Below are 24,766 nucleotides of genomic sequence, written 5' to 3'. Positions count from 1 at the left end.
CTACTGCAAACCAAATCTACCTCAGGGTACAGATATAGTAAACTCAATCAGGGTATGGCCAAGTATTGAAGCAGCTGGGTTTTTAAGTAACTATTCTGTCATAAAAGACGAGCACTTAGATGGATCTGAATGGTCATTCAATTATGTCCTTTCCCTTCTCCAATTACTGTCCCTTGATTTTGATTAAAAAATAAATAAAATAAGAAAAGTTGTGAAGGAGAAATCCCCAGAAGCAAATACCACAGTGGAAACTTTTCAACACCAAATTCCTACATTTGAACGTTGCTGGACTGCAATGTCAATTTCTTTACGAAGCATCTTAAACCAACACCATTGGTCCAACCTGCTATTCATTTTAGAACCCCTCTAAAAAGATCTAAATATCTTTTCACATACTTACTCATCCTGCCTCCAGTGTTGCTCTCAGCAAAGTGTCACATTATGTTGCTCGTCCAGTTCCCCCCCCCCCCCACAGGCAGCTTGGACAGGTCAAAACTATACAGTCTAAGGGTAAAAAATAGACCATACTCTGTGTAGCAAGCAGAGCTTTCCTCAAACATTCAAACTGACTAAATGGTAGCTAACATCCTAAAATACACTTTCGGGTTTGAGTTACACGACCTAATACTTTGCTGTATCTCATGGACGAGTATCTCCAGGTAGTTTCCCCCTCCAGCCTCCACCGGAGACCGATTACTGTCAACTTTAAACCGCATCAGACAACAATCCTTTGACATCTTTATTCCACACATTGTTCAATGCAATCAAAATCCCACTTTTTGTATCAAATATATCTGGCGGGGAAATAGCACAAACTGTCAACATTTGTTTTACTATACATGGTACAGTAGAATACAGATTTTGCAGGAAATCGCATTTGGTTTGTGAATTGAATTCACGACAGCAGTCGACATGAAAAAGCCCTGTTTAAGGCTCAGCACTAACTTATACACCCTCATCTCTCCTGTCATATTCAAATGGTGTCATTTTTTCAAATGTGAAATGACCTAGAGCGGGTTTCCAAGAATGGAAGGCACATGTCAGTGTGACACTTTCAGAACACAATGTCTGTTGGACTGGCAACATCCAGTGAAATACTCCTTGGCTTCAGATCGTTGGTACAAGCTATTATGACACAAACCTTTTTTATTTTTTTCTTTTAACGATTGTCAGCATTGTTACAATCAACAATAAATAACAGAAAACGACTCGATCGATTGGAATGCAAGATTAAAATGTGAGGTCTATAAAGTATACAGCCGTTTGCATAACATACATATAAAGGCCTGAACATGAATAACGTCAACAATCTTTGCTTTTACACATACTCAAAGACAGCACATGGTAGAAATACATTCTCTGCCTGCTTGCTCTGAAAAACAGAAGCAGGCAATCAGGCAGACAGAAAAGCAATTGAATAAAAAGAAAATATACAGTACGCATCCGCTTTCCGTCCCGACACATTCTGTCCATTTCCACAGTGAGAGACGCTCAGTTCCATCCCCACAGAGTTCGCAATGGCATCTCATCTTCCAGGCATAATATCCCAATTTTCCTCATTGGGATTGTGAACGGATGGCTGGTTTTATTCCTTTGAGGAAACAAGGGAAAGAACGAACCGACAGGCTCTAAGGGCAGCCGAAAAGACACAGAGACTCGCCTGCTTCCGTCTTACATCTCTGCCCTCCGATTGGTTCCCTTGTCTAGACCAGCCGTGTCCACCTCCACGTCTTCATCTTCCTCTTCGTAATGCTCTTCCTCGTTATTCTCGCCCTCTTTTCTGTAATCCCCGTCCTTTCCCCCCTCGTGTCTCGGTCCCTCATTGGTTTTTACGTCACCCTGGAGCAAAACACAAGCACACAACAAGAGGATGATGATCGTTTCAGACATCTACAGGTATTCATGACACAATTTAACTTCTGTGGAAATCACAAGATTTGAATTCCTGTTAACGTCTTAGTCTCCTTTGTACGCGGCCAGTGGCATTCCAACTGGACCTGAGGACCTAAACACTGGGGATTATAAATAAATGAATGTCAGGAGGTCAGTTACAGAAGGGAGGAAGGAGTCAAATGTCTTGTGCAAGGACACATCAGCAAGGTGGGCTGCTGATTATCATTTCTTTTGTATATTACTCAAAATCATAAGACTTCCTCAAGTTATTTCTTAGAAATATTAAGACCAACCCAGCGTTTGTCATGTAAACAAGTAAATAAGTGACATGAATGTATTGTTTCAGAGTTATGAAATGCGTGCGAGCTCCATTTAAACAGATTTCCTCTTAGGAAAAATGAAACCAAACCCGGGTGGTGACTCGACACCCCGACAGACTCGACACCCGATCTCCCACATTTACCAGGACGCGCACGGGCAAAGGGTCAAGTTACAGGGACATCACATGCACACGCAGCTTCATCCCTGTGTAGCCACTACAGGTAACACGTCACCGTAGTAAATATTACTCTCCGGATGCGGTACCAAAAGCATCTTACTGCGTACGACAGGTGCTTTCTAAGCTTTGAACCACAACCAGTTTGGGTTTAAGGGAACAAAACGGCACAGATAGCTTGAAATCCTCTGACTCTGGTTCCCTGAAGAATAACCCACCTGTTCTATGTTCTCCTCGTTATAGGGATTCTCTCCTTCCTCCTCCACCTCCTGCTCTCTCCTCTGCCCACCAGCTATGTCCTCCTGGACCTTCAGGACACCAACAACGAGAAGACAGAATTACACAAAAGGCGAATGGCGTGTCATTAGGGCAAGTCTGTTCCTGCGCTCCCTCTTATCTCTTGCATTACTTTACTCAATATGCACAGAGTGTTACATACATCGTCCTCTACTCCCTCCTGGTACTGGTCGTCCAGCGTGTCTTCCTGTTGATCCGGGTTTCCAGCCAACTGAACACAGAAATCACACGCACACAAGTTTAAACACCACTTGAAGATCATTTATTTTCCTAGATGCTGTGGTTTCTCCCCCCCCCCCAAACTCAAACTCTCTGTCAGTTTCGTCATGCCACCATCATGCCTCGCATCTCCTCTGGCCCCTCCTTACTCACCACCAGTTCCTCCTCCACAGCAGGTTGTTTGGGGACTGAGCGCGTGTCTTTGTGCTTGACCGCCGGCGGCGGCGGCTCCTCTTCCTCCTCCACCACGTCCTCCTCCTCATCCTCCTCCTCCCGTACAACCCTGTGCTCCGGCCGGTCGTCCTCAGCCTCCTCAAACTCGTCCTCTCCCTGGTTGTTGGGGTCGTCCTCGGGGTCCAGATCACCTGCACCACCCTACAGAAAAAGAGAGTAAAAACAACACAGGATTTAAGTAAAGAAGAGGTACAATATCATTGGTATTCGTGAGTTAATATTTGCATTGCATTTGCAGTGTAGAGGATTTATAACTGAATATGTTGGCAGATAAAAACTGATTGAGGCAGTTGGTGCACTCTAATGATGCATTAATGGCCTTGCTGGTATTCAGAAGCTTTAACAGATCACTGGGTTGACTAGTGGAAGATGGATAGAGGGGAGATGGGGGGGGGGGGGCAGTGGGCAGGGCGGACGAAAGCATCGATTTGCAGATGGATGGACGGCTGAATGGACGTGTGACACACGATGCACTGGTGTGAACGTGAAGTGACGGAACGAGCTGAAAGGAGAGTCAGACGATGAGGACACACGCGTTAACAGATGGCAGTGAGCGGGATGGATGGGGAGACAGTCACCTGCTTATGTGGTGGCACTCTGTGATCCGCCTCTTGATTCTCCTCATCCTCCTCCTCCTCATGGATCATGTGAGCGTCTGTTAACGAACACAAACACGTCCACCGTGAACTCGTCTAACAGCATCAGACAGTGAGAAACGTTCGTTCAGAATATATTTTGTACGTTATACTGCTGACGTGATGTACCTTCTTCATCGTCAGTGTGACGGTCCTCTTCTCCTTCAACAACATCGTTCCCCATATTCTCATAATTGGTTCTTTTCCTACCGACAGTACAGGGCAGAAAAGAAGAGCACATCAATGAACGTTGAGAAATATACATCTACTGGTAGAAGATCTGTAGAAGATATATCATTTGTGTGGTAGAACTGGTCCAGTTTGCACATACGTAGACAAATGATCATGTATATTGAGACCCGCGGCATAGAGCTTTCCCTAAAATGTAATCAGAGCATCAAATGTTTCCTCTTTTATTGTGCGCGTGTGTGTGTGTTACTGACAGGATCAGAGAACGATTAGTTTGGCGAGCATTGAATTACAACTTCCAGTTCACCAGAGGGAGATTTAGTTATTGCTCAGGTTCATCAACAAAACGCTAGTCTCATTAATTCATCTTTTTTTTTAATTAATTTTTTTTAGAAAAAGTTAATTACAAAAATGTCCGAGAGACATGGTTGACTGAGCAGCTGATTCTCTATCTCCAATGCGGCCTTTGAGCTGATGGAGCAACAAGACTGAAGAGAACACACACCTCGTTTGGTTCAGTTCACTTTGTTCTTTTCAAATGAACACTTGTAAAGCAAAATTTTTTTTAAACATTTTAAATATGATTTCAAGAGGGCAAATGAAATTGCATTTAGCTCCTTTGTACTGGCTGAGCAAAAGTATGAAAGTTCATTTTTTTTGGTAACTTGAGCAAACTCCTTCTGCACCATTTCAATTGACTGCAGCTCTGATTGGAAGTCTGACCTCTGGTGGTCCTCTCTCAGCAGCTGCTCCCGCCGGTCGGCCTCCTTGTGCTGCTGCTTCTCTCTCTCCAGCTCCTGCTTCAGCCTCTGCTCCCTCTCCTTCAGCACCCGGTCTCTCTGGACCTTCAGGGCATCCTGCCGCGTCTGGATCTGCCTGCGCTCCTCGGCCCGCCGGGCCTCCAGCCGCTGCTGCTCCTGCTGCTGCTCGTAGGCAGACTTCACCCGCTCCACCTGGGCGTGCGCCTCCTCCTGCTGCTCCGGGTGGAGGCCCTTTTGAGGAGACAACGAGATGCAAAAGGAAAAACGACGAGCGCAAATCAACCACACAGAGCTAATTTGAGACATGAATGTGGAGGCAAGGTACAATTCATCCTTTGGGAGAAGTTTAATAGATGAGAATGATGGCGTAGAACAATGAACGCGACACATAATGAGCAAGCTGTCATTAATCAAAGAAGTAAACGCTGAGGAAAGGTTGTAACTCATTCCAGGTCCTCTGGGATTTAAGATAAATGATAATCACTTCAATATGAGCGGTAGCAAGGACACACGTCTCATTTATGATTACGAGGTTTGTTATGTTGCGCCAATCAGCTACTTTGAAAAGTTTCAACCACACCACATGTTTACAAGTCACTATAAATTAGTAACCGAGACACAGAAAATTAAAGCCAGTTTAAGGCCCGTTTAGATGAAACAGAGTAGTCTGCACCAGTTCTAACCGGTTGTGGCTGGCGTCTCTGTCGGTCCAGGGCGTTCTCGTCCGGCTGCTCCTGTTCTGGCTCCTCCTCTTCGTCCTGTGGCTGGTCCGGGTCCTCCTCCAGCTTCTGAGGTTGTCCTGCTTGAGCCATCTCCTCCTCCGCCAGCTCCCTCTTCCTCTCAGCCTCTCCCTCTCCATCCTCCTGCTGGGATACGGTGGGGTGAGACTTGAGCTCCTCCTCTTGATGGTCCAGCTGAGGACAAAGCAGCGGGAGATATGATGATCAGATTTGTGTGTTTTTTACACCAACAGTATGCCTTTTCTTGTTGATAATAACGTGACCTCAAAGAATCCCACAGTACCTTGGACTCGGTGTTCGGGCGAACCTGGTGATCGTCCTCGTGGGCGTGCGCCCCTTTCTGTGGCTGTTCCAGCACGGCGGCCTGCTGGGCTTCATGAATTTGGGACTTGGGCGCTATGGCGGCTGCTTGCGGGTGCCGGGGGGGGGCAGGGTTTTGTTCCGGCTGTCTCAGATTAGCCACCCGGTTCAGGGACTCCCTCACCTGCTTGTATTCATCCACCTGCATCTAAAGGGAACAACATACACAGGTGGGGTAAGACGAGTGACCATCCTGGGACAATTGTGTGATGCTGCTCGATTTTCAGTATAAAATATCCCATGTGTGAACCTCTGGGACTTGTAAGAGAATAGGCTGGATATTGATACTATACTATACTAGTGGCAATAACGTTGAACATGCTTTTCTACAATACTCTTGCTTCCTAATTTAAAAAGACGCAGAGTTGTGAAATTGTCAATGTTATTTAACACAAGCTGTCCTAAGATTTCGCCTCAAATTAGCAAAATTATAATGATACAAAAACAGAAATATCTTACTGACGCAAACAAAGGATAAAGACAGCAAGAAGTGCTGAACAGTTCAATCAGTACTGAGGTTTGATACCCAGCCCTGAAGACAGCTACACATGCTGTACGCCATTACATGTGAATGGGTCAAATGAAAAATCATGATCGTAGTAATCATGTGGGTTATATACATTATTCAGAAACTAACATTATTTAGCCACCTACATATCTGCATCTGGGGAAAAATTATACATTCGAACATGATTTGCTGTGGCGATGCAGACATTTCTTCCAGTTCAGACCATCACACCATTAAAAGGACACCATCCAACCCCCCCCCCCCCCACACACACACACACACACACACACACACAAATCAGGCCAGAGCGTTACATTTGAAAAACTGTTGCTAAATCCATCCCTCCTCTCTTTATCCTGCTCCACTCCCTCTATTATATCGTTCTGGCTGATTGGCTTGAACGTGCTTTAGATGTACTGTTCTGACAGCTCTGACTAAACCAAACCCCGAGGACAAGAGTAAGAGAAAGAGAGAGTGTGTGTGTGTGTGTGTGTGTGTGTCCATCCAGACACAGTGATGGAAAACAGGACAGGCTTTAAAATAAATTAGCAAATGCAGACAGACAGGCAGAGAGAGAGAAGAGAAGAGAGTGAGTGAGCGTCCATTAATGCAGACAGAGAGGAGGAGAGCAGAGCACTGTGTATTCAATAAAGCATTCAGGCATTTCAAAAGGTCAGTCGTGGGGAGAAACAGCAAACATCTGATCTAATTACCCAAAAACCAAACAGAATCTGGGGCATCTTTTATTCTTCTCTCCTGGGGATTACGCAGTCGGCTACAATAAACATTTTTATTACGAAGGTTTGCTTTATTAGGAAGGTGAAAGTAAAAGGATAAAGTTTGGCTGAGAGGACTGCAGAGCAGGACTTGCTCTCCAGTTGTCTTTCATCAGCACATTCGGATTATTGACACACTGTACAGCAGCAGAGACTCCCCCCTCACCTGGCCGTTTCTCCCCATTAACACCGGCCTGGTGTCCGTTAGCTCCGCTGCTAACATGCTAAACACACAAACCCATTCGCACGACAAATTAAAATGCGACCCTCCTGCCTCTCCGCGTGTCAAAATCTCACCTAGAACCTTTGAATGAACCAGGCAATAACATTTGCAGCAGTTGACGGGAAGACAAATGCGTGAGCAAAATACTTGCGATGCAGCAATTCAGCATCAATCAGCTGTTGTCTCCAGTGACAGGAATAAACAATGAGACCTGCTGCCGTCCTACCTGAGCTGCAGCCAGCGCACTCTTGTGGTCTTCCAGTGTCAGTGCGAGGTGGTCGTGGGATGACTTCAGGTTCTGATGCTGGACCTGGACAACCGAGTGAAAACAAAAAGCTTAAACTTTCATTTTATTGCCCAAAATATTTAATATAAAGTAAAATGTAAGATCTGGCACATTTGAATGACCGACAACTTTATTTGTTCCATGTCAGAGCACAAATAGCACACGTTGTATGACGCATGTGACAGATATACTAGGACCGGTTGAGTCCGACCTGTGCATCCTGTAGCTGTGTGTGGATGTCATGGTGGGCTTTCCTCAGCTGCTTATTTTCCTCTCTCAGGTTGAAGACATTATCTGCAATCACAAAAACAGCAAACACGTGAACGGAAAGCATGCATCTGAACAGGAAACACAAATAATATTCCACTTCAACACATTTGCACCACTCCCACACTGCTGCTCCTGTATGTTAGCGTCTGTACCTTTGAGGTGGGAGATCTCGGACTCTTTGACCTGCTGCACTTGCTCGTAGTGCTCTTTGTGTTCGTCCAGCAGCCGGTTGTGGTCCTCGCCTTGGACCTGGTGCTGCTCCTCCAGGTCATAGAACTGCTTCTTCAGGTCGTCGTGCTGGTTCTGGCAGAGAAAGAAGACCACCGTCATCATGTGACACACACGCACGCACACGCACACGCACACGCTTTAACCCAGAGAGAGGAAGGATGTAGTGTGGTAAGGCCAGAGAGAGTGTGTACCAAATACAGACAGAAAAAAAGAGAAGGTTAAATATGAGGATGTCAAGAAGTAAGACACCCACAATGTGAGAATGTGATTGTGTATAAAAGGGTTTGAATGATTTATACCTTTAGCATCTGATGCTGCACTTGTAGGGAACCTAATCTGTTGCCGGAGTCTTGCTGTTTGAGCATGAAAACAAAAGAAAACATTTTCTTACTTCAGCAGTTATTGGGAAAAGTGAAAGTAGTGACTTTGTAGGTCAGGCTCGCTGGCACCGTCTCAACTCATAATGGTGAAGAGGCGAGTTATAGCCAACAGCGGCAGTTGTTTCACAAAGCAATGCAAGAAGACGTAAAACCGACGTGTGACAAGAGACAATATATAAAAGTGTAGAAAAGAAAGACGGCGAGTCACAGCAGAAGTGAAACGTGTGTGGAAACATACCTTCTCCTTGTTCAGTGACTGTTGTGCATCAAGTTTATAACCCAGATAATCTAGAAGACAGAAACAGCACACGTCAGCTTATCTTTCATGTTTTCAACAAGATGGAAAATTGTGCGTTAACCTGATAAATGCTTTTGATGGAAAAGAAAAGGTACGACACTGTGATGCAGACTCGTGAGCTTCATTTTGATGCCTTGTGAACTCAAACCCACTTCATTTCATTAACACGTTAGTCCATTCATAAGTATGACACGCCGTCCCTGAATCAGACGTCCTCTAACAGCACACATCGTTACAGTGTTACAAAACCAACACTGTTGAACTTCTACACAGCTCAGCTGCTGCTGATGGGGTTTTAAAAATGTTAGAATGACCCTTACATCTGTTAAATAATTGTATTACATCTATTTAGCAGATTCCTTTGTCAAAAGGTGACTTTTAATAAGAATCTCATCAAAGAATATATGTACCATAGTACACTAAACTGTAGTCTAATATTCATTGTATCTGATGATGTGCAGTCTCAGAATTTGAACTTTCCAAAGCTCCTTTTAATGGAGATAAACCTCAAGAGGCAGAATTGAACGTAGACGTTATTTTTCTCACCTTCTTTGGCCTTTTTGTGCTCCAAGCGCTCCTTCTGAAGAGACTTCTCTAACCTGGAGCGATGCTCGTACACCACTGAACATGGAGGGAAGGAGATGGAGAGAGAACACACAACGGTTTAGTGAGTTTGAACAACTTCACAAACAAAGAGCTGCAACACAAATATGTGCACTGCACAAAACGTATGCACCCACAAACGCTTAAACATTCCGTTCAGAGAGGTGGACAGGAACAGGAAGTGCATTTTAAGCTTGATATGAGAGCCAGGTGTGATATTTATTCAACTGCACTGTGATCTCCATCGGCACAAAGCTGTGGTATTCCTCACAGGGCTGTCGGTCAAAAGCTTTTTACAAATACTACGAGTTTGGTTCAGGCTGCTTCAGCACCTGGTGGCTTATTTAAGCCAGTCTATCTACACCATGAACAGTATTCTCACACAGAGGTAAAATAGTTTTTGGTGACGCATTCTGTAACCGCGATATGTGCCAAGTGACAATAATAGTTCCTCCCATCAACGCTTTGGTCACAAACATTTGGTAATGAGTCAGTTCATTTGTTAAAATCAGTCGAACTGATGATGTGGCTGTTCTTCCTTCTGAGTGCCAACTCAACAGATTTCGGGATAAACTGAGAGACACACAATCGTGTGACAATAATTCCATGAGGACAACAAAACTATGGAGGAGAGAAGGGTGGAAGTGGGCGAGAGAGAAGCAAAGTTAGGAACAGTGAAAGGTTTAAAAAAGAAAGAAATGCGAGAGTGAAACAGAGGAAAAGCTGACTCAGATGAGACGGGCACACACAGGGTTAAGATAGACAGACAAATCGGAAGAGACTGAAGGGAAAGAAACGGAAACACACACACACACACACACACACACACACACACACACACACACACACACACACACACACACACACACACACAGCCTTGGTATTAAGGTAGCTTGTGATTACCTAAAACGAATCAAGGATAAACATTAAATTCACACTTGTTGTCTAAATAGCTTAACTCGACTAGTGACTAAATTAAGTAGAAGGTTTCCAAACATCTGTTTACAGGTTATTTGAAAAAAGATCACAGCACACGATCTGCCCTTCTCAGAGTCACATGTGACCTTTTAATGAATGCAGACGCTGGAGATTGCTCCATTCTCATCTTACTGGGCTGAAGTGAAGCCTAGAGACTTGATGCAGTAAGCCATGGATGAAGGCATGTTGCTGAGCAGACTTCAGCAGTGGGTTGGTGTGTTGAACACAGCCTTGCAGCGGGTTTCAGCATATTGGTCCGACTGTATGTTCTTTAATCGGTGTCAGTGTCTACTCTTCAGCCCCGACAACATGAGGAGTGCCCCAGGGTTCAATTGTAGGACAAATCTTATTTTACTTATCTTGCCTTTATTCTTGTATATTTGTTTACATTGTGTGTTTCGTGTAAAGCACTGCACATTTTTTATAGGAATAACATGTGCTCTTGAAATTTTTGTGACGATGACCTTTATACTGTAATCAGTGAGCCATCAATGGACTCTGCTCTGACCGGTTCCCACTGTAAATAATACAACGTTTTCCAAGATGCATAATGCTACAACTTCACATGATAAGATTGTTTCAGAAGTAACATGTTGCATGTGGTTTAATATTTGTCGAAATGGCTAAATACAACAAACTTCAAACAAGCTAAATTCCAAACAATTCCATTTATTTTGGTGTGAACCGACTGCATGAACTTCTTTAAACCTCTCTGATCAGACGGACGTCCAGATACATGAGAACAGGGAGGTTTCATTCTACGTATTAGAGACTCTGTACCCTCTGTGCCAAAGATGAGGCCATGTTGTTCTTAGGTCAGCTCTGGTCAGGCCACTCCACCCACCCACCCACGCACACACGCACACAACTATACTTTGTCTGACTGCTGTGTGGTGTTGAACAGTTCGAAAATAGTGGATTTTTGAAGCTTTTTCACTGAAATCAGCAGCGGCTAAAACGACACAACTAGCAAACCAAAACAGTAACGTAAACAATGAACGGAAATTCCCCCTAAAGCGTTGTCAATAACTATTGATAAGTTGTTGTAAAAATGACCGATGTCCAATTTCTCTTGTTTTAATTTATTTTAAGACGTTCCTGATAACCAGTGATATCAGGCTCCTATCCACATAAACTCATCTTAAATGCCTTGAGAAAAGTTTGAAGTCCTTCGGAAGGGTCATGCTGTTATTTTCAAGGCCTCAAAACTCTGTGTAGTTTTTTGTGTCTCCCACTCCCATTCTCCCTGCACTATCTTTCTTTCTCTCGTCCACTGTCTGTCATTGTTTATCAGTCAGTCTCAACAGTCTCAAATTGTCAGGTTTTTCTCAATGAGATTATATAGTAGAAGTGTCAGGCGGACGCCTGATACCAATCAATCTCCAGAAAGCTGGGGAAGGTGAGAAGACAGAGGCTGGTTCCAAAGGAAAATCAACTAAGGCTCATCCATAATATCTCATCAAATGGATGCTAAAAACACGAAGAAAAGGCCACGTGATACACTACACTGACTACAGGCATGTCAAGGATACAATGGTAAATAAACATAAAAACCTTTTCTCACAATTTGATCATTTTGAGAATGTAACAGCCGTTGGTAGACCTTCAACACCAGAAGGATTTGTTGTCATGGCCTTTCAAAGCTTCACTTTGACAAATCCAATAGATCCAAGACTCTAATGCATAAAAACACACAAAATCAATTTCAACATCACACTGATCTCAGTGATGAATGGTGTGATTTCCATACAGAGCTTATTATCTAGTAGTGATGAATAAACAAGGCCCTCATAACTAAATGAGATCACCAGGCATACATCGACTTATTATGTGTATCTAGTGAGTCATTGTACTGCTCAGTAATGTGATTAATGGCATTACTTACAGTTGAGGCAGATTCACCTCATGACTTAAGCCTTTCATAGTTTTGATTAAGATTAACCATAATGGAAAATGAGGAGAAGAAAAAATACAGGGTTTTTTATGCTCACTGGTGTTGATGATAACACGCAAACAAGCTGTTTTCTGGAAGAAAAGGACAATGGGATATTCCAATAAAAAAAATGCTGGAGGCATGCGCTTGTTGTCACATAGGTGTATAATAAGATCTGACAAATTTGCGAGAAAGGTTTTAAAAAAGTAATTTTGTGTCGCATGTCTGTGGGTGGGGTTCATGGTGGAATGCTAAAACGAGAGTGCGTGGCCAATCCACCGTGCAGATTCACTTCATAACTTGCTGTCTTGAGCTCTCAGCGAGATTACACTCAGGAGGACTGATTAGTCATGTTGCCTTGGTCTCAACAAGGCTTTGTTCAGTCAGTCAGTTCAGTTTATTTTCATTAGCACAACTAAATAAAAGAGCGTACACACACACACACACACTCTCTCTCTCTCTCTCTCTCTCTCTAGGGGACAACATGGACAAGCAGGGCAACAAAGAAGCTACAGTCTAAAAAAGGTCATTTGAATTCTCAAAACCCACCAATAGTCCCACAAGGCAAAGTCATAATTTACATGCAGAGACTCAATGTGCCACACATAAACAACTTTTTATAAAAACCTATCAAGAGAAGGTAAAGAAAGGAGAGGAAAAGAAAAAAAAAACTGGTTTAAAAAAATTGAAATGTATTTTGTTTTTTTTCATTTCTTGTTTCGGCTTCTTTGTACTTTAAAGCAACATCAAAAAAACCTCCAGACCTCCAGACAGACCTCCAGTCATGAATGAATGTTCCCGAAGTCAAATGTGTAATGAAGTACAGACCAGTGTTCCCTAAAAATAAAGCAACAACATCCCCTCGAGCTTCCAAACACACACTAACGGACTTCACAGCAGCCCTTATCTCGTTCAGACCTCAGTGAGCATGGGAATGAGCATTTCCCTGAAGGTGCGGTTAAAGAGCATCGGCAGAGCGAGAACAAGAGAGCCCTCTGTGGTGGTGACCTTCACTGGCCTACTGGTTAAGATGTGGGGAACACTGCTTTGGTTAGATTTGGCAACGTTGGCGTGCACAGGGAAATGCTATCAATCGCACAGAGGAAATTGGCTGCAAGATTGTTTTTAAGCAGTGTACAATATACAGTACATACTGTATAAAAGACATCTGTATACACACATCAATTTTCCTCTCTCATGGTAATTCCTGTGGCTTTCTCTCTACCTCCTACTAGTAAATATAACCCACGCGGGTACTTTTATACCCAGTAAACCCATAAAACTAGACAGAATATTGTAAATGTCCCCGCTGCCGGAGGACGAAAAAGGATTATCTTATCCTAAATTAGTGATTTGGGACAACCAGATAATGGACTTCCTGACAAAAAGGTTCAAGGGCGGAACGATTTGGACATTTTAAAACCCGGACGCAATATCTTACAAAAGTCCCAGTAATAAATTCTACAAAGAAATAAGTGATTTAAAGAAAGTCCATCTGTAACTCAAAGAACAATAGTATTCATTGTATCTCATGGACTGCTGAGAGAAGAGTTGTAATAAACAGGAGGCGACTACAGTGTTGGTGGTGCACCAGACACATTCATCAGAGTGCATGCAAAACCACAAAGTGCCAGTTAATCCTTTTAAATGACAACTGTGGACAACAGTGAATCAATACAGCTGGCTCGCAGCCCCCCCCCACCCCCCGAGCTATGGCCCACCTCTAAATATAGGACCAAAAAAAAAAAAAACAGCAATCAAAAGGCAGCCGCGGATATCAAGTGGCCCGGAACTCGTGATGGGACAGAGCGATCCATCGCTTCACAATGAAAGTAAGGGTGTGGCGCACAAGTTGAGGGATGCAAAACGGGAGTGGAGCAAAATACACTTCATGCAACGTTGTCACGTTACACTGTCACGCTCTCCAAAAATGAAAGAGGAGCCATTTGTGTAACGTCCACCTGAAACTGACTGAAAGAAGCTGCTTAGCTCGAGGCAAACAGACATTCAGTTGAGGTGGGATTTGTGCAATGTCTTACTTTAAGTAGTTTGTTCTTTTAATCAAGTTAAATGTGGGACAACTGACTCCCCCCGTCCGACTAGCTTTGTCTTACAAATGAACACAATAACAAAAGCATGCTAAAGGTTAAAATGACACATTTCTGATAGGTTGCGACTTCCTGACTACTGGTTAGGAGGATCAAAGGCTGCATGTAATTACCCGGTCCAGAGTCTGACACACACTATTGGACTCCCTGATGTGGGCACAGACCGTGTTCTCTAATAGATGGAGCCGTGCAGAGGGCGAGCTCTCCGCCCAGCTGTACATTTTAAACTGATGGCATAATGGCACGACACAAAACCTCACATCCTGTCAGCACAGCAACTGTGTTTAAGTGTGTTTATATGGAGGGAGTACATCTGGGAGGGTTACCTCAGGACCGTCCTGTTTCATTTGTTTTTGTAGAACGGAAAGCACGCAAGAAGCTAAACGTCAATGTCATCATGTTTCATGAGTGTCACTTAATAACTGGTGACTCTGCCAACAGATCTCTACAATGCAGGTAAAGAACAATCTCTGGTCCAAATGCAAACAAGCTGTTCTCCCCCTTCATCAAATTCAAAACACAGGACTGGAACTAGAGCAGAAATGATTATTTAATTCATTGAAAATTAGATTTGCTGTTTTTCTTCGTCTTGTGTTCCACTAAATTGATCGCGTCGGGGTGACAGACTGTCGATCAGACAAAACAAGCTTCTTGACGACATCAACTTGGGTTCCGGGAAATATTAGCAGGCCTGTTTCACCATTGGGTATTACACCAATACTATTAATATTTTTTTAATGTAAATAACCGTCAGTTGTATCCGTCAGTCCCCAATCTTCAACAAACTAAACATAAGTTATTAATGTTTTAGTCTGCAATAATAGGTTTGTTTACATCTAAGCCGTATGTAAACATGAGACTAAAACATACGCGTTGACAGAGAGATAAGAAAATACAAGGAAACGGTTCAGTCAAAATTCAAATTGTTGCAAACAATATCAGGACGGTGCAGCACCCAAGCTGGCTAAACCCTAAAAATGGTTTTAAAAATAAGCAAATACTGTATGTAACTTTGTAAACCCTTTGCTTGGAACCAAGGTGACTGGGCCCTCTTTTCCCCCGGCTGACAGAAGCAGATGTTCTGGCTGACCTTGTGACTTTTAAAGAATACCAATCTGTATACGGTTGCGGTGAGCCTGCGGACACAGGTGACTACATCCAGGTGTGTGTTTGTGTACGCGTGCACTTGCTTCACGAGCTACAGTCTGCAGTAAACCCCACTTGTAGGTATAGTGTGCGGGTCGAGTTTCAGTCTTGTCAGTACCCTAATGCAAAAGGCAGACCCTGTCCAAACTCTCCGGACCAATCTGCTCAGACCTGAACCGGGTTTATCACAGGGTTGGGTTACCTAGGGTCATAGGTCAAAGACGGGTTCTCTGCAAATCACTGCTGGGTTTATATACAGTATAGCTCCAGTTCAACTAGGTCAGACGGCAGACAAACTAATCCAGTAGAGTCATTCTTGCATTTAACACACACACATACAAGCGGGTATTTTGATACAGTGTAAACTTTTGCAGCATTGCGTGCTACAACCACCCACTGTATATATTTAGGTTAAACCGGACTAAATGTAGATGTTTCAACGTGCTAACGGGATGCCGAACTGTGCAATGCGTAGTAATAAACCGTATTAAATCCTCAAGTTTGTATTAACAGGTGTATGCGTTCACAAAACGATAAAACTGAAGTTTTGTTCGCGGAGTCTGGCGTGACATCCCCCCCCCCCCCCCCCGGAAAAGGAGAACCGAGTTCTCACGCTCAGTCACCTGAATACCCGTCCCTCACATCACCACCCTGTGCGCGCGTGTGTTGTTGTACCTTGGAGCTGTGCAGAGAGGGACTCTTGGTGTTGCTGGTACTTCAGCGCGGTCGCCTCGGTCCTCTTGAGCTGTCTGTGCATCTCGTAGGACAGCATGCCGCCGTACATCATCCCGCACACCACGGTGACCAGCAGGAGACACTGGAAGATCCTCCGCTGCCTCCGGGAGCACACCCCGCTTCCCATGTCGGACCCCCACCCCACCCCTCCGCTGCTGGAAACTTCCCGACACAACTTTTTTTTTTGTTTGTTTTACCTCCTGACGAAGACGTGAAGAAACCCTTCCTCCTCCCCTCACTCTCCGAGCATTTCCAGGCAGAAAACACGCGTTAAATGCGAATATTTGCCTGTGGATACATTGTTTTCTTTTAGCATAGCCACGTCCACTCGAGACTCTTCCTCCTCACGCCCCCCCCCCCTGCGACTTCAAAGTCGCCGCTCAAGATTTTTTTGCTTCACTTCCAAACGTCAAAACTCGATGCTCTGCAGCGATAAAAAACCCGAGGCTGACGACTCCCCGCTTTGCGTCCACGTTTCGTTTCTTGCAGACGTGAACTTTTTTCTCCCGACGCAATTCAAAGTGAGCTTGTGGGAAAGTTTAAAAACTCAAAAGTCCCAGACGAGGCCTCCACAGCACCTTTTAACTCCAGTTACGTGTCAGCCCCAGCAGCTGCCTGCCATCCTAGCACAACTCTGAAGGAAGTCCCTCCTCCGAAAAAAAAAGAAATCATAAAATTTCCCTATTCCCGCCCTCAGAGAAATAGATATGATCAATTGGTCGCCAGAAAGCTCGATCAAAAAAGCAGTGAGGTGTGAGGGTTTAGAAGGTTAGACTTCTGTAGTTTCCACAAATATACTGTTAGAACATCTTAGGTACCCTACAAATAGTTTGTACTCAAATACCAGGAAAGTTAGAGACATGACGAGTTTAAAAATGTAAATTATTGTGAGTTATTGCTGTGTAAAGTATGTTGGAATAAAATATTCATAGCATCATAAATGTGCAAAACAATTAACTATAATATTCACGTGCTAAATAAATCTACAAGTGTAACACATTAGAAATGACTTGGCAGTGATTACAATCCATGTAAATATATTCATTTTGCTCATATTTTCCATCTAATCAAAACAACGTATCTTGAGCGAGGATATACGGTATATTGCAGTTTATTAAGGTTTTGTACAATATAGATACATGTATTATCATACACACCATGGTTGTACAGTTATCAGAAGACATCGTCAGTACACATAGTACAATATAACTGGCCGTGTACAGTACATCGTTGAATGCTTTAAGAAAATAAATAAGACTGTGACCAATAAGTAAAAACTACATGTTCTACAGTTTACGGCAATAATATATGCAATAAATACGTAATTGTTTGTGCTGGATTGAAAAACGGAATCAGACTCGTATTACAGGAATTGAAAAGGGATCAAAGTAAGAATCGTGCAATACAAAACTAATTTACAAAAACAATCTTTGTGAAAAAAGTGACTAATTGCATATATTTGCAAATGAATTTCCTCTTCAGTAAACAAAGTCAGAAGAAATCCCCCAACATCTATATATAATTCCACATTATTGCATCAGCTAACAGGAAAACACAACCGGTCACGCTATTGTGATAACAATGACCAACATACACTGAACTATAGTTTCCCCACAAAACATTGTCGTTTGGATGCTACAAAATGAATTGTACATTTCACATTTGTTTTTAAATCGGATGTGTGCGAGCCAGCTCTTCATGTACACTAAACAAATCACGTCCACACTTTAATGAGGTAGAGAAACGTGTACAGGCCTTTAGTTATGCAGCACCACACACTACTACTGTGGAACATTTGGCCCAAAATTGATGAGCTGTTAGTTTTGCTAATGATCTGAATGAATGCCCAACAGCTTGGAAGTGCTCGTCATCAATAAGCCTCTTTGTTCGGTTTTATTTTTGCGCCGCTTTGTTGTCATCTATTTGTTTCGTGTGACTCTTTGAACAATCGCAATGAAGCGAATGAGAATTTAAAAAAGCGCTTTAAAAAATATTTTTCTTTATCTTCTGCGCTTTAAACAGACAGAAGAGAAAACACACCTTAAATGTGCAAACCAATTACTCCAACAAGTCTTCAATAGCATCCCATTAATGTTCCTATTCTTAGATCCATCTGGAAACATGTTATCGAAAAGTCACGTCTCGATCAAACAATGTGTTTGAATGTTTTGAAGATGTTACAAAAGTAAAGAGGACGCTGTTACAAGAAAACAGTCACCGCTGATCATAACAATTACAGAGATCATATTCTAGGAATAACTTTCACCGCATTTTGTAAAAAAACAACAACAAACAGTGGCTTAAATAAATCAAGATTTAAGAAATCTAACTTCAATTTAATTTTAAAATAATTTAGTTCTAAAATGGATACACATGTTCGATATATATATGTATATATAGAACATTTATATTAAGACTGTATTTAATTTAAAAAAAAGGCACCAACGTGTTTCTCTAGAAAAAAAAAGCATAGAAATAGAAAATCCCTTAAATAGAAATAAGGTCATTATAATCCTGTAGATTAACTGTTTTGTCGGTGGAGGGATGACCGCCTGCTGCTACCAACACATCTGGCTCAATAAATGTCAAACTAGAGTCTAGTGTTGTAATGTTTAGCTCCTGACAAATTCCTGTTCGCCACAGTTAACCGTCCAGAACCAGGAAAAAAAAACAACAACCTGACAATCACACAATCTGTCAGGTTCACAGATTGGTCACAGAGTGTTGGTTCCTCTGTTACTGTGCTCACACTCTGTGTTTTATGGCACTCAAACACCCAATCAGATAAGAAACTTAAATCCCATACCATGCGTCCTAGTATAATATTGCAATCCTCTAACAGCAGTGTGGACCCTGTCAGAAACGTGGGAGTATAACAGGCACTTCATTCTTCCATAAAGCTTGCATTTGTGAAGAGACGTCTGGCATCTCCTCTGGGCGTGTTTTATTACCACAGCAAAACACACAGTTGATCATCTTAACGGCATAAAATTAGGCTATAAAGGCGCGCTGGAAATGCCTGCTGGTATACCACAACATGGCTGCTCGAACAATGCGTCTGCAAGGTCTCCGTTCTCTGAAGATGTTCTGATTAAATCAATCACCACAGAATGATCTAACACACATCGTAGACTGAGCAGCTCCTTCTTGACTGCGTGGAACTTGCTGGTGTCCTATAGCACGGACAGTTCCACTTCATCACACAGCAGAGGCTCCACCTCTGGGACGCTGAGAAGTTTGCTGCTTTTAGCCGCGTAGTTCTTCCTGTACATGATGAACTGGGCGGTCACCTGACTGGGTTAAGGCTCAAACTGAAACATAAAAGAGTGAAGCAGTGATATCTTCTCTGAGATGAATTTAGCGTAATAACCGATTCCAGTTTTCCCTTGCAGGTATTATCAGAAGATAAGACAGATATGAGTCATCTCGTGGCTGAACTTGTGATTTGAAGGATACAAAGAAGTCAAGTACGAGGACTCCCAGGCTGCCGATGAGCCAGGCCAGATGTTTGATGATGAAGGTCTGTTTGGAGCCCTTCAGCGCAGGCAGGACCACGATGACGCTAAACCCGTACGTCCCATTGCCCATCATGGCCAGGGCGAACAACATGTAAGAGGTGCCCTCCGTGGACTGTCGCTGGAACTAGAACAAATGGAGATTACAGTGTTTCGTTGATGGACCCGAACAGCAGGACTTGTAGCTATCATTCCCTTAGCGTACATCTGTCAAAAAAACAAACACACACACACAAAAGGAAAAAGACTGGTCCTACAGGTTTAACACAAGCCAGGTGTTTCACTCACAACAAGGGATTTACTTTCTGTGTACTTGTGCTCCAAACAGATACAGACGACCGTAACAAGAATGTTGTCATTTTATCTTTTTTATCAACACATACGGTGTTGTCTGTTGCATGGCTCTGGACACAGAAGAGCTCACACAGATGTCTAGTTTATTCTAAACGTAGTAACTAACAAAAGTGTCGTTCAGCACAAACAGCAGGAAGGATGCGAGTTCAGTCACTCCTGAGAGCATCCGTCCAATATTGCGAAACCAAAGAAACATATTAACCATTTTAACGTTGACTGAACAATGTTAGTAACCGGTTGATTATTACATGAGCTGGACCCAAACAATACCAGACAACCAGCTAGTGTTTGCCAGAGTAGTACTGAAGGTAATCAAAAATAATGTGTGTATACATACATACATACATACATATATATACACACTGTATATTTGTTTGTTTTTGTTTCACCAAACTGGAGGACACTAACTTGCCACAGGAACGATATTCCTGCTAAAAAAAACAAGCACGTTTCAACTTGTGGGAATCTCCGCAGGGAAAATGCTTCTTAAATGATTTACAACAGTCGGGGTAAGTGTGCGTGTGCGTGTGTGTGTGTGCCATGAAGTTTCTCTGGCACCAGCAGCACACTGAGACGAACCCCTCTGGTGATTAATACCTGCAGTCGAGCCAGGACGCTTCTCAAACACAACAGCGCCATTGTCTCTGACGCCTGGTTCTTATTTTGACACACATACTGTTATTCAACCTCGCTCTTCAAAACACACCCACAGTCCCTGTTAATAACTAACTGACACATAATATGTTGAGTTTTACCTGAGTAAGCTTTCCAAGATCTCCCGTCAGGAGGGCTGCTGCTCGCATGCGAACCAAACAAACTTCACATTGCAACTGAAATCACGTCCAACAAATTGCCACTTACATTTTTATAGAGCTGGGGGAAACGGGAGCTGAGGTAGAATATCGACGCCAGGTATCCACATATATAGCCAGTGACTTCCACCGATCTCGAGGTAGATGCACTCTGGCAAAGGACGAGGACACAGAGAGACGGGAGAGAGAGGTGAAAGGGGGCAAAATGTACGCAAGAAACAGTACGACCACAATCTCTTGTCAAAAGTGAATTATTGTGTCCAATCAACCTGAAAAAAAAGCTACCCAAATTTGATTTTCAAGCACCTTAACCTAAAATCCTACACACACGGATGCAAATATATTAGATGGCACACAATCGACCTACCTGGGTGTCTAAAGTTGCACTATTGTCTACGATGAGTTTGGGTAAAGCCAGGAGAACTAACGTAGCAGCGCCACACCACATGAAGCACAGCCACTTCAACACAGGGCTTTCTAGAGCACTCACACAACACAAAGAACGGACAGTGAAGACACGCAAATACACCCCCCCCCCAAACCAACATGAGCTAACACTCCGATAGGGTCTCTATACCGATTGTGACAAGTGCAACAGATATGAGTCATTTCAATTTCCGCTGTATTACCGGCATTACAAGTACACAGTAGCTGCATAAAACAAAACTAATGTGTGTATATATATATATATATATATATGCAGGGCTGTGTGCAGTCTCAGCATGAGTCATGAGGCAGTGATGTGCTTTTGGCTTCCATGGTAAGAACTCATCATAAGTAAGTAACACTCGGAACGGTATCCGTTATCTCTGGAGTTAGCAGGTGTCTGGCTGTCATGTGATGCTAATTCAAAGTGTATTGAGTCAACAGCAGGAAATACTTCCTGACTTTTAATTCAATGTCAGGGCTTACTTCTGCCGGAGCTGTTCTTGATCTTATAGTAGAGGAACTGGGAGATGAGAATCAGGTCGGTGAAGATGTAGAAGACCACAGTGACTACCTGAGAGAGAGACATGGTGAAAAATAAAAACCCCAGAAATATTGGGGCTTTCAAATGTGTTTCTATATAAAGATGCAGACAAAATGGTAAAAGTTATAGGACTATATGGGTTTTAGTTCTTCTGACAGTTTCAAGCGCAGCATTAGCAAAACAAATACAGATGTGTTCAAACACCTGCAGCAAAACGAAGGCCTGAACACAGCTCGTCTGAGACGTGATAACTCACCGGCTTCAGGGACAAGAAAGGGAATTAAATATGACTACAACTGAGGTCTGCCAGGGACTAACGACACCAGGGTGGATAGAGTTCACAGACACACTGAGGATGAGTGGCCATGTTTGTGTTTACCTGAATAGGGAGCTGGCTGGTGAGGTAGCAGCCTGCAAAGCTGGTCACATCTCCACTGAAGAGGAAGAAAAGAAAGCCGAAGGACATGGCCTCTTCCACTTTACCATTCCGATAGGCCTCGTAGACCTGCCTATAGATGGATGGACAGATCAAAGATAGATAAATGGATGGACAGATAGATAAATGGATTGATGGAAAAATCATATCGATAGAGAGATGGATAAATAGATAGGATAAAATAAATCACAAGCACTTTCAACCAGATTACTGGGTTGCACTTCAAAAAAATAACACTTTAAATAATTTAGTTTAACATCACAGTCGTTGTGCCAAGGTTACTTACGGCAGAGTGGACAGCAGAAAGCAGAACATGGATATGAGACCTATCACCACGCTGCAGTACTCCCACACATTGTCCACGCACTCCTCCAACAGGTAGAGGATCCACGGCGTCCCGTTGACGCACACCGGCCGGCCCAGCACCGGGGCCGTCCAGTTGGCCGCCACGTCCACACTCTTCCCGGGGAACCGCGCGGTGGCCATGGTGCTATGACAGGACATGCAACGCAGCTGCAGGATCTGTCCTCCTCCTCCTCCTCCTCCTCCTGCTGCTGCTTCCAAATTGTGAGTGAATGTGTATTTACTCTGACAACAAAACCTAATCCCAAGGTAAACAAGTCCGACACACCTATCTCACAAAGTAACGTTAGATGCGTGAAGACTTGTTCTGTCATTTGACGAGCCTGTAAGAGATGCATCCCAAAAATCAGGTACAACACTGAACAAGTGAGAAGCTTTATAGTTAATCCCAAATTAGTAATTACGCCTTCAATTCGGGAAACTTGATTGCATATTTAGGGACAATTTTGGTTCATTTGCATTCAGTTTAGATACAGTCATTAAGGCTAATTTGCATAGAAGATGAGATGCTAACACATAAAAGATGGGATGAAATGTAGCTTCCGGTTACCGCTCAACTGACGAAATGGAGTCCGTTATACCGCAGAGTGTTTACGGGTCTGCGTAGATGTTCCCCACCTCCTCGCACGTTTCCGTAAGCGATGTGTCTGGCCTTTGAAGAACATTATAGATTAGCTCCTAGCTTAATGTTAGCCATTGCTGGTGGTCTCTAAGAGACAAGACATCCTGAATGACATTAGAACATCCGGTGAGGATTTTCAAAATAATATCCGTATAGACAGTTATTTCTATACTGATGCGCAGTTTGACAATAATGAGCATATATCATGATTTGTTTTCTATTAATGATGCTTTCCTGTATACTGTCTAATTTACACCTCTGTTCAAATATGATGCAATTCCATGCAGTACTGCTACAATGAACAGTTTTGCCAAATCTAATTAAAAATAGAGATGTCAAAGTATGGCAACTATTTTATAAATTCATCTTTGTTGAGTCTGATAATTCCGAAGTTTCAAAATAGGTTGTTTTAATTTGATAATGTGTACCCTCTGTGCCAGTATTAAAGGTGACAAATCCTTCGCTTTTATTTGAAAGCAAAAGTGCTTCTACGACTTGCGTTAACTTGTCGCACCGGAAACTGCACACATACGTTCTAGCTTTACTTCCGATGGATGATGCCCGGGGAAATACCACCACCCAGAGCCGTCTCTATCTCTGTATCTCTGCCACCACCTACTGATTACATGGACCTTTCATCAGTGCAATAATAAATGAGTCAAATAAATACATAGATAATGTAATATCTATGTATATATATATATCAAACTCATTTACACTTGTACCACGCTGCACGTCGAACTAAACTAAGCAAACAAAATTATGTAACTTTTTTGTTGGGCATTCCTTCATTAGATTATTGTATTAGCCTATTGGAATCATTTATTTAAACAATTGTACTGTTGCTACCTCTACTACCACTGCTACCATCACTACCACTGATAATGATAGTACTAGTTACAATAATAACAATAACAATGTTTAATGTATTTAAGTGGGCTTTTGGCCAGGCTAGCTGACAAATGTAATATGGCCTTTACCTTTTCCTCTGCACCATATATATATATATATATATATATATATATATATATATATATATATATATATATATATATATATATAGTCCCTGCCAGTAGATTCATTGAGGCACTCATACAAACATTAAACAGTCTGAGCTGGGAAAGGAGATTAGGGATAATTTGGCTCTGGAATGCAGCCATGCAGTGATTAGGCCTCATTTACCCCCCTCTCAATCCTCACTGTGGTACCATGCTGCCTTAAACGGCTCCTTGTAAACTCCCAGACATCATAAGTATTAGTTTGCGAAAAGAAGAGCAAGGTTCGCCCTGTAACAAAAAGTTCAATTTAATTCCAATCAATACAGAATTGCTGCTACAGGATAGTTACAGACATTAAAAACGTGTAAATCAGAATCGGGTTTATTGAGGCCAGCTG

General features: G+C 42.8%; 2 protein-coding genes across 2 annotated transcripts; both read right to left on the bottom strand.

Annotated features, from left to right (window-relative positions):
• Nucleotides 1–725: 725 nt before the first annotated feature.
• On the bottom strand, nt 726–16,917 carry golim4a (golgi integral membrane protein 4a). Its single transcript, XM_079272570.1, has 16 exons — nt 16,240–16,917; nt 9,343–9,417; nt 8,737–8,786; nt 8,418–8,471; nt 8,040–8,190; nt 7,829–7,911; nt 7,558–7,641; nt 5,748–5,972; nt 5,408–5,638; nt 4,687–4,955; nt 3,904–3,980; nt 3,718–3,794; nt 3,059–3,280; nt 2,829–2,897; nt 2,608–2,697; nt 726–1,839 (listed from the first exon to the last, which is right to left on the bottom strand). Exons 1-16 carry the CDS (start codon nt 16,424–16,426, stop codon nt 1,672–1,674), a joined length of 2,112 nt encoding a protein of 703 aa, XP_079128696.1. The 5' UTR covers nt 16,427–16,917; the 3' UTR covers nt 726–1,671.
• Nucleotides 16,918–17,411: 494 nt separating this feature from the next.
• On the bottom strand, nt 17,412–23,403 carry LOC306779708 (lysosomal amino acid transporter 1 homolog). The gene is made up of 7 exons (XM_079271688.1): nt 22,673–23,403; nt 22,330–22,459; nt 21,893–21,980; nt 21,348–21,457; nt 21,030–21,131; nt 19,756–19,941; nt 17,412–19,589 (listed from the first exon to the last, which is right to left on the bottom strand). Exons 1-7 carry the CDS (start codon nt 22,888–22,890, stop codon nt 19,473–19,475), a joined length of 951 nt encoding a protein of 316 aa, XP_079127814.1. The 5' UTR covers nt 22,891–23,403; the 3' UTR covers nt 17,412–19,472.
• Between the last annotated feature and the right edge of the window lie 1,363 nt (nt 23,404–24,766).

Source organism: Melanostigma gelatinosum (assembly GCF_949748355.1).
Source record: "Melanostigma gelatinosum genome assembly, chromosome: 7".
NCBI lineage: Eukaryota > Metazoa > Chordata > Actinopteri > Perciformes > Zoarcidae > Melanostigma > Melanostigma gelatinosum.
This window is presented reverse-complemented; position numbering and strand designations above follow the sequence as displayed.

Bases quoted from the DNA above. Each gene is read 5' to 3' on its own strand.
- golim4a (XM_079272570.1), bottom strand. From the start codon at position 16,426: ATGGGAAGCGGGGTGTGCTCCCGGAGGCAGCGGAGGATCTTCCAGTGT. The intron at 7,642-7,828 runs GTCGGACTCAAC...TCGGTTGTCCAG, and splicing joins CACAGCTACAGGATGCACAG to GTCCAGCATCAGAACCTGAA. The intron at 1,840-2,607 runs GTGGGTTATTCT...GTTTTGCTCCAG, and splicing joins ACGAGGAGAACATAGAACAG to GGTGACGTAAAAACCAATGA.
- LOC306779708 (XM_079271688.1), bottom strand. From the start codon at position 22,890: ATGTCCTGTCATAGCACCATGGCCACCGCGCGGTTCCCCGGGAAGAGT. The intron at 22,460-22,672 runs GTAAGTAACCTT...ATCCATCTATAG, and splicing joins TTTCTGCTGTCCACTCTGCC to GCAGGTCTACGAGGCCTATC. The intron at 19,942-21,029 runs GTAAGTGGCAAT...CATTTGTTCTAG, and splicing joins TCCCCCAGCTCTATAAAAAT to TTCCAGCGACAGTCCACGGA.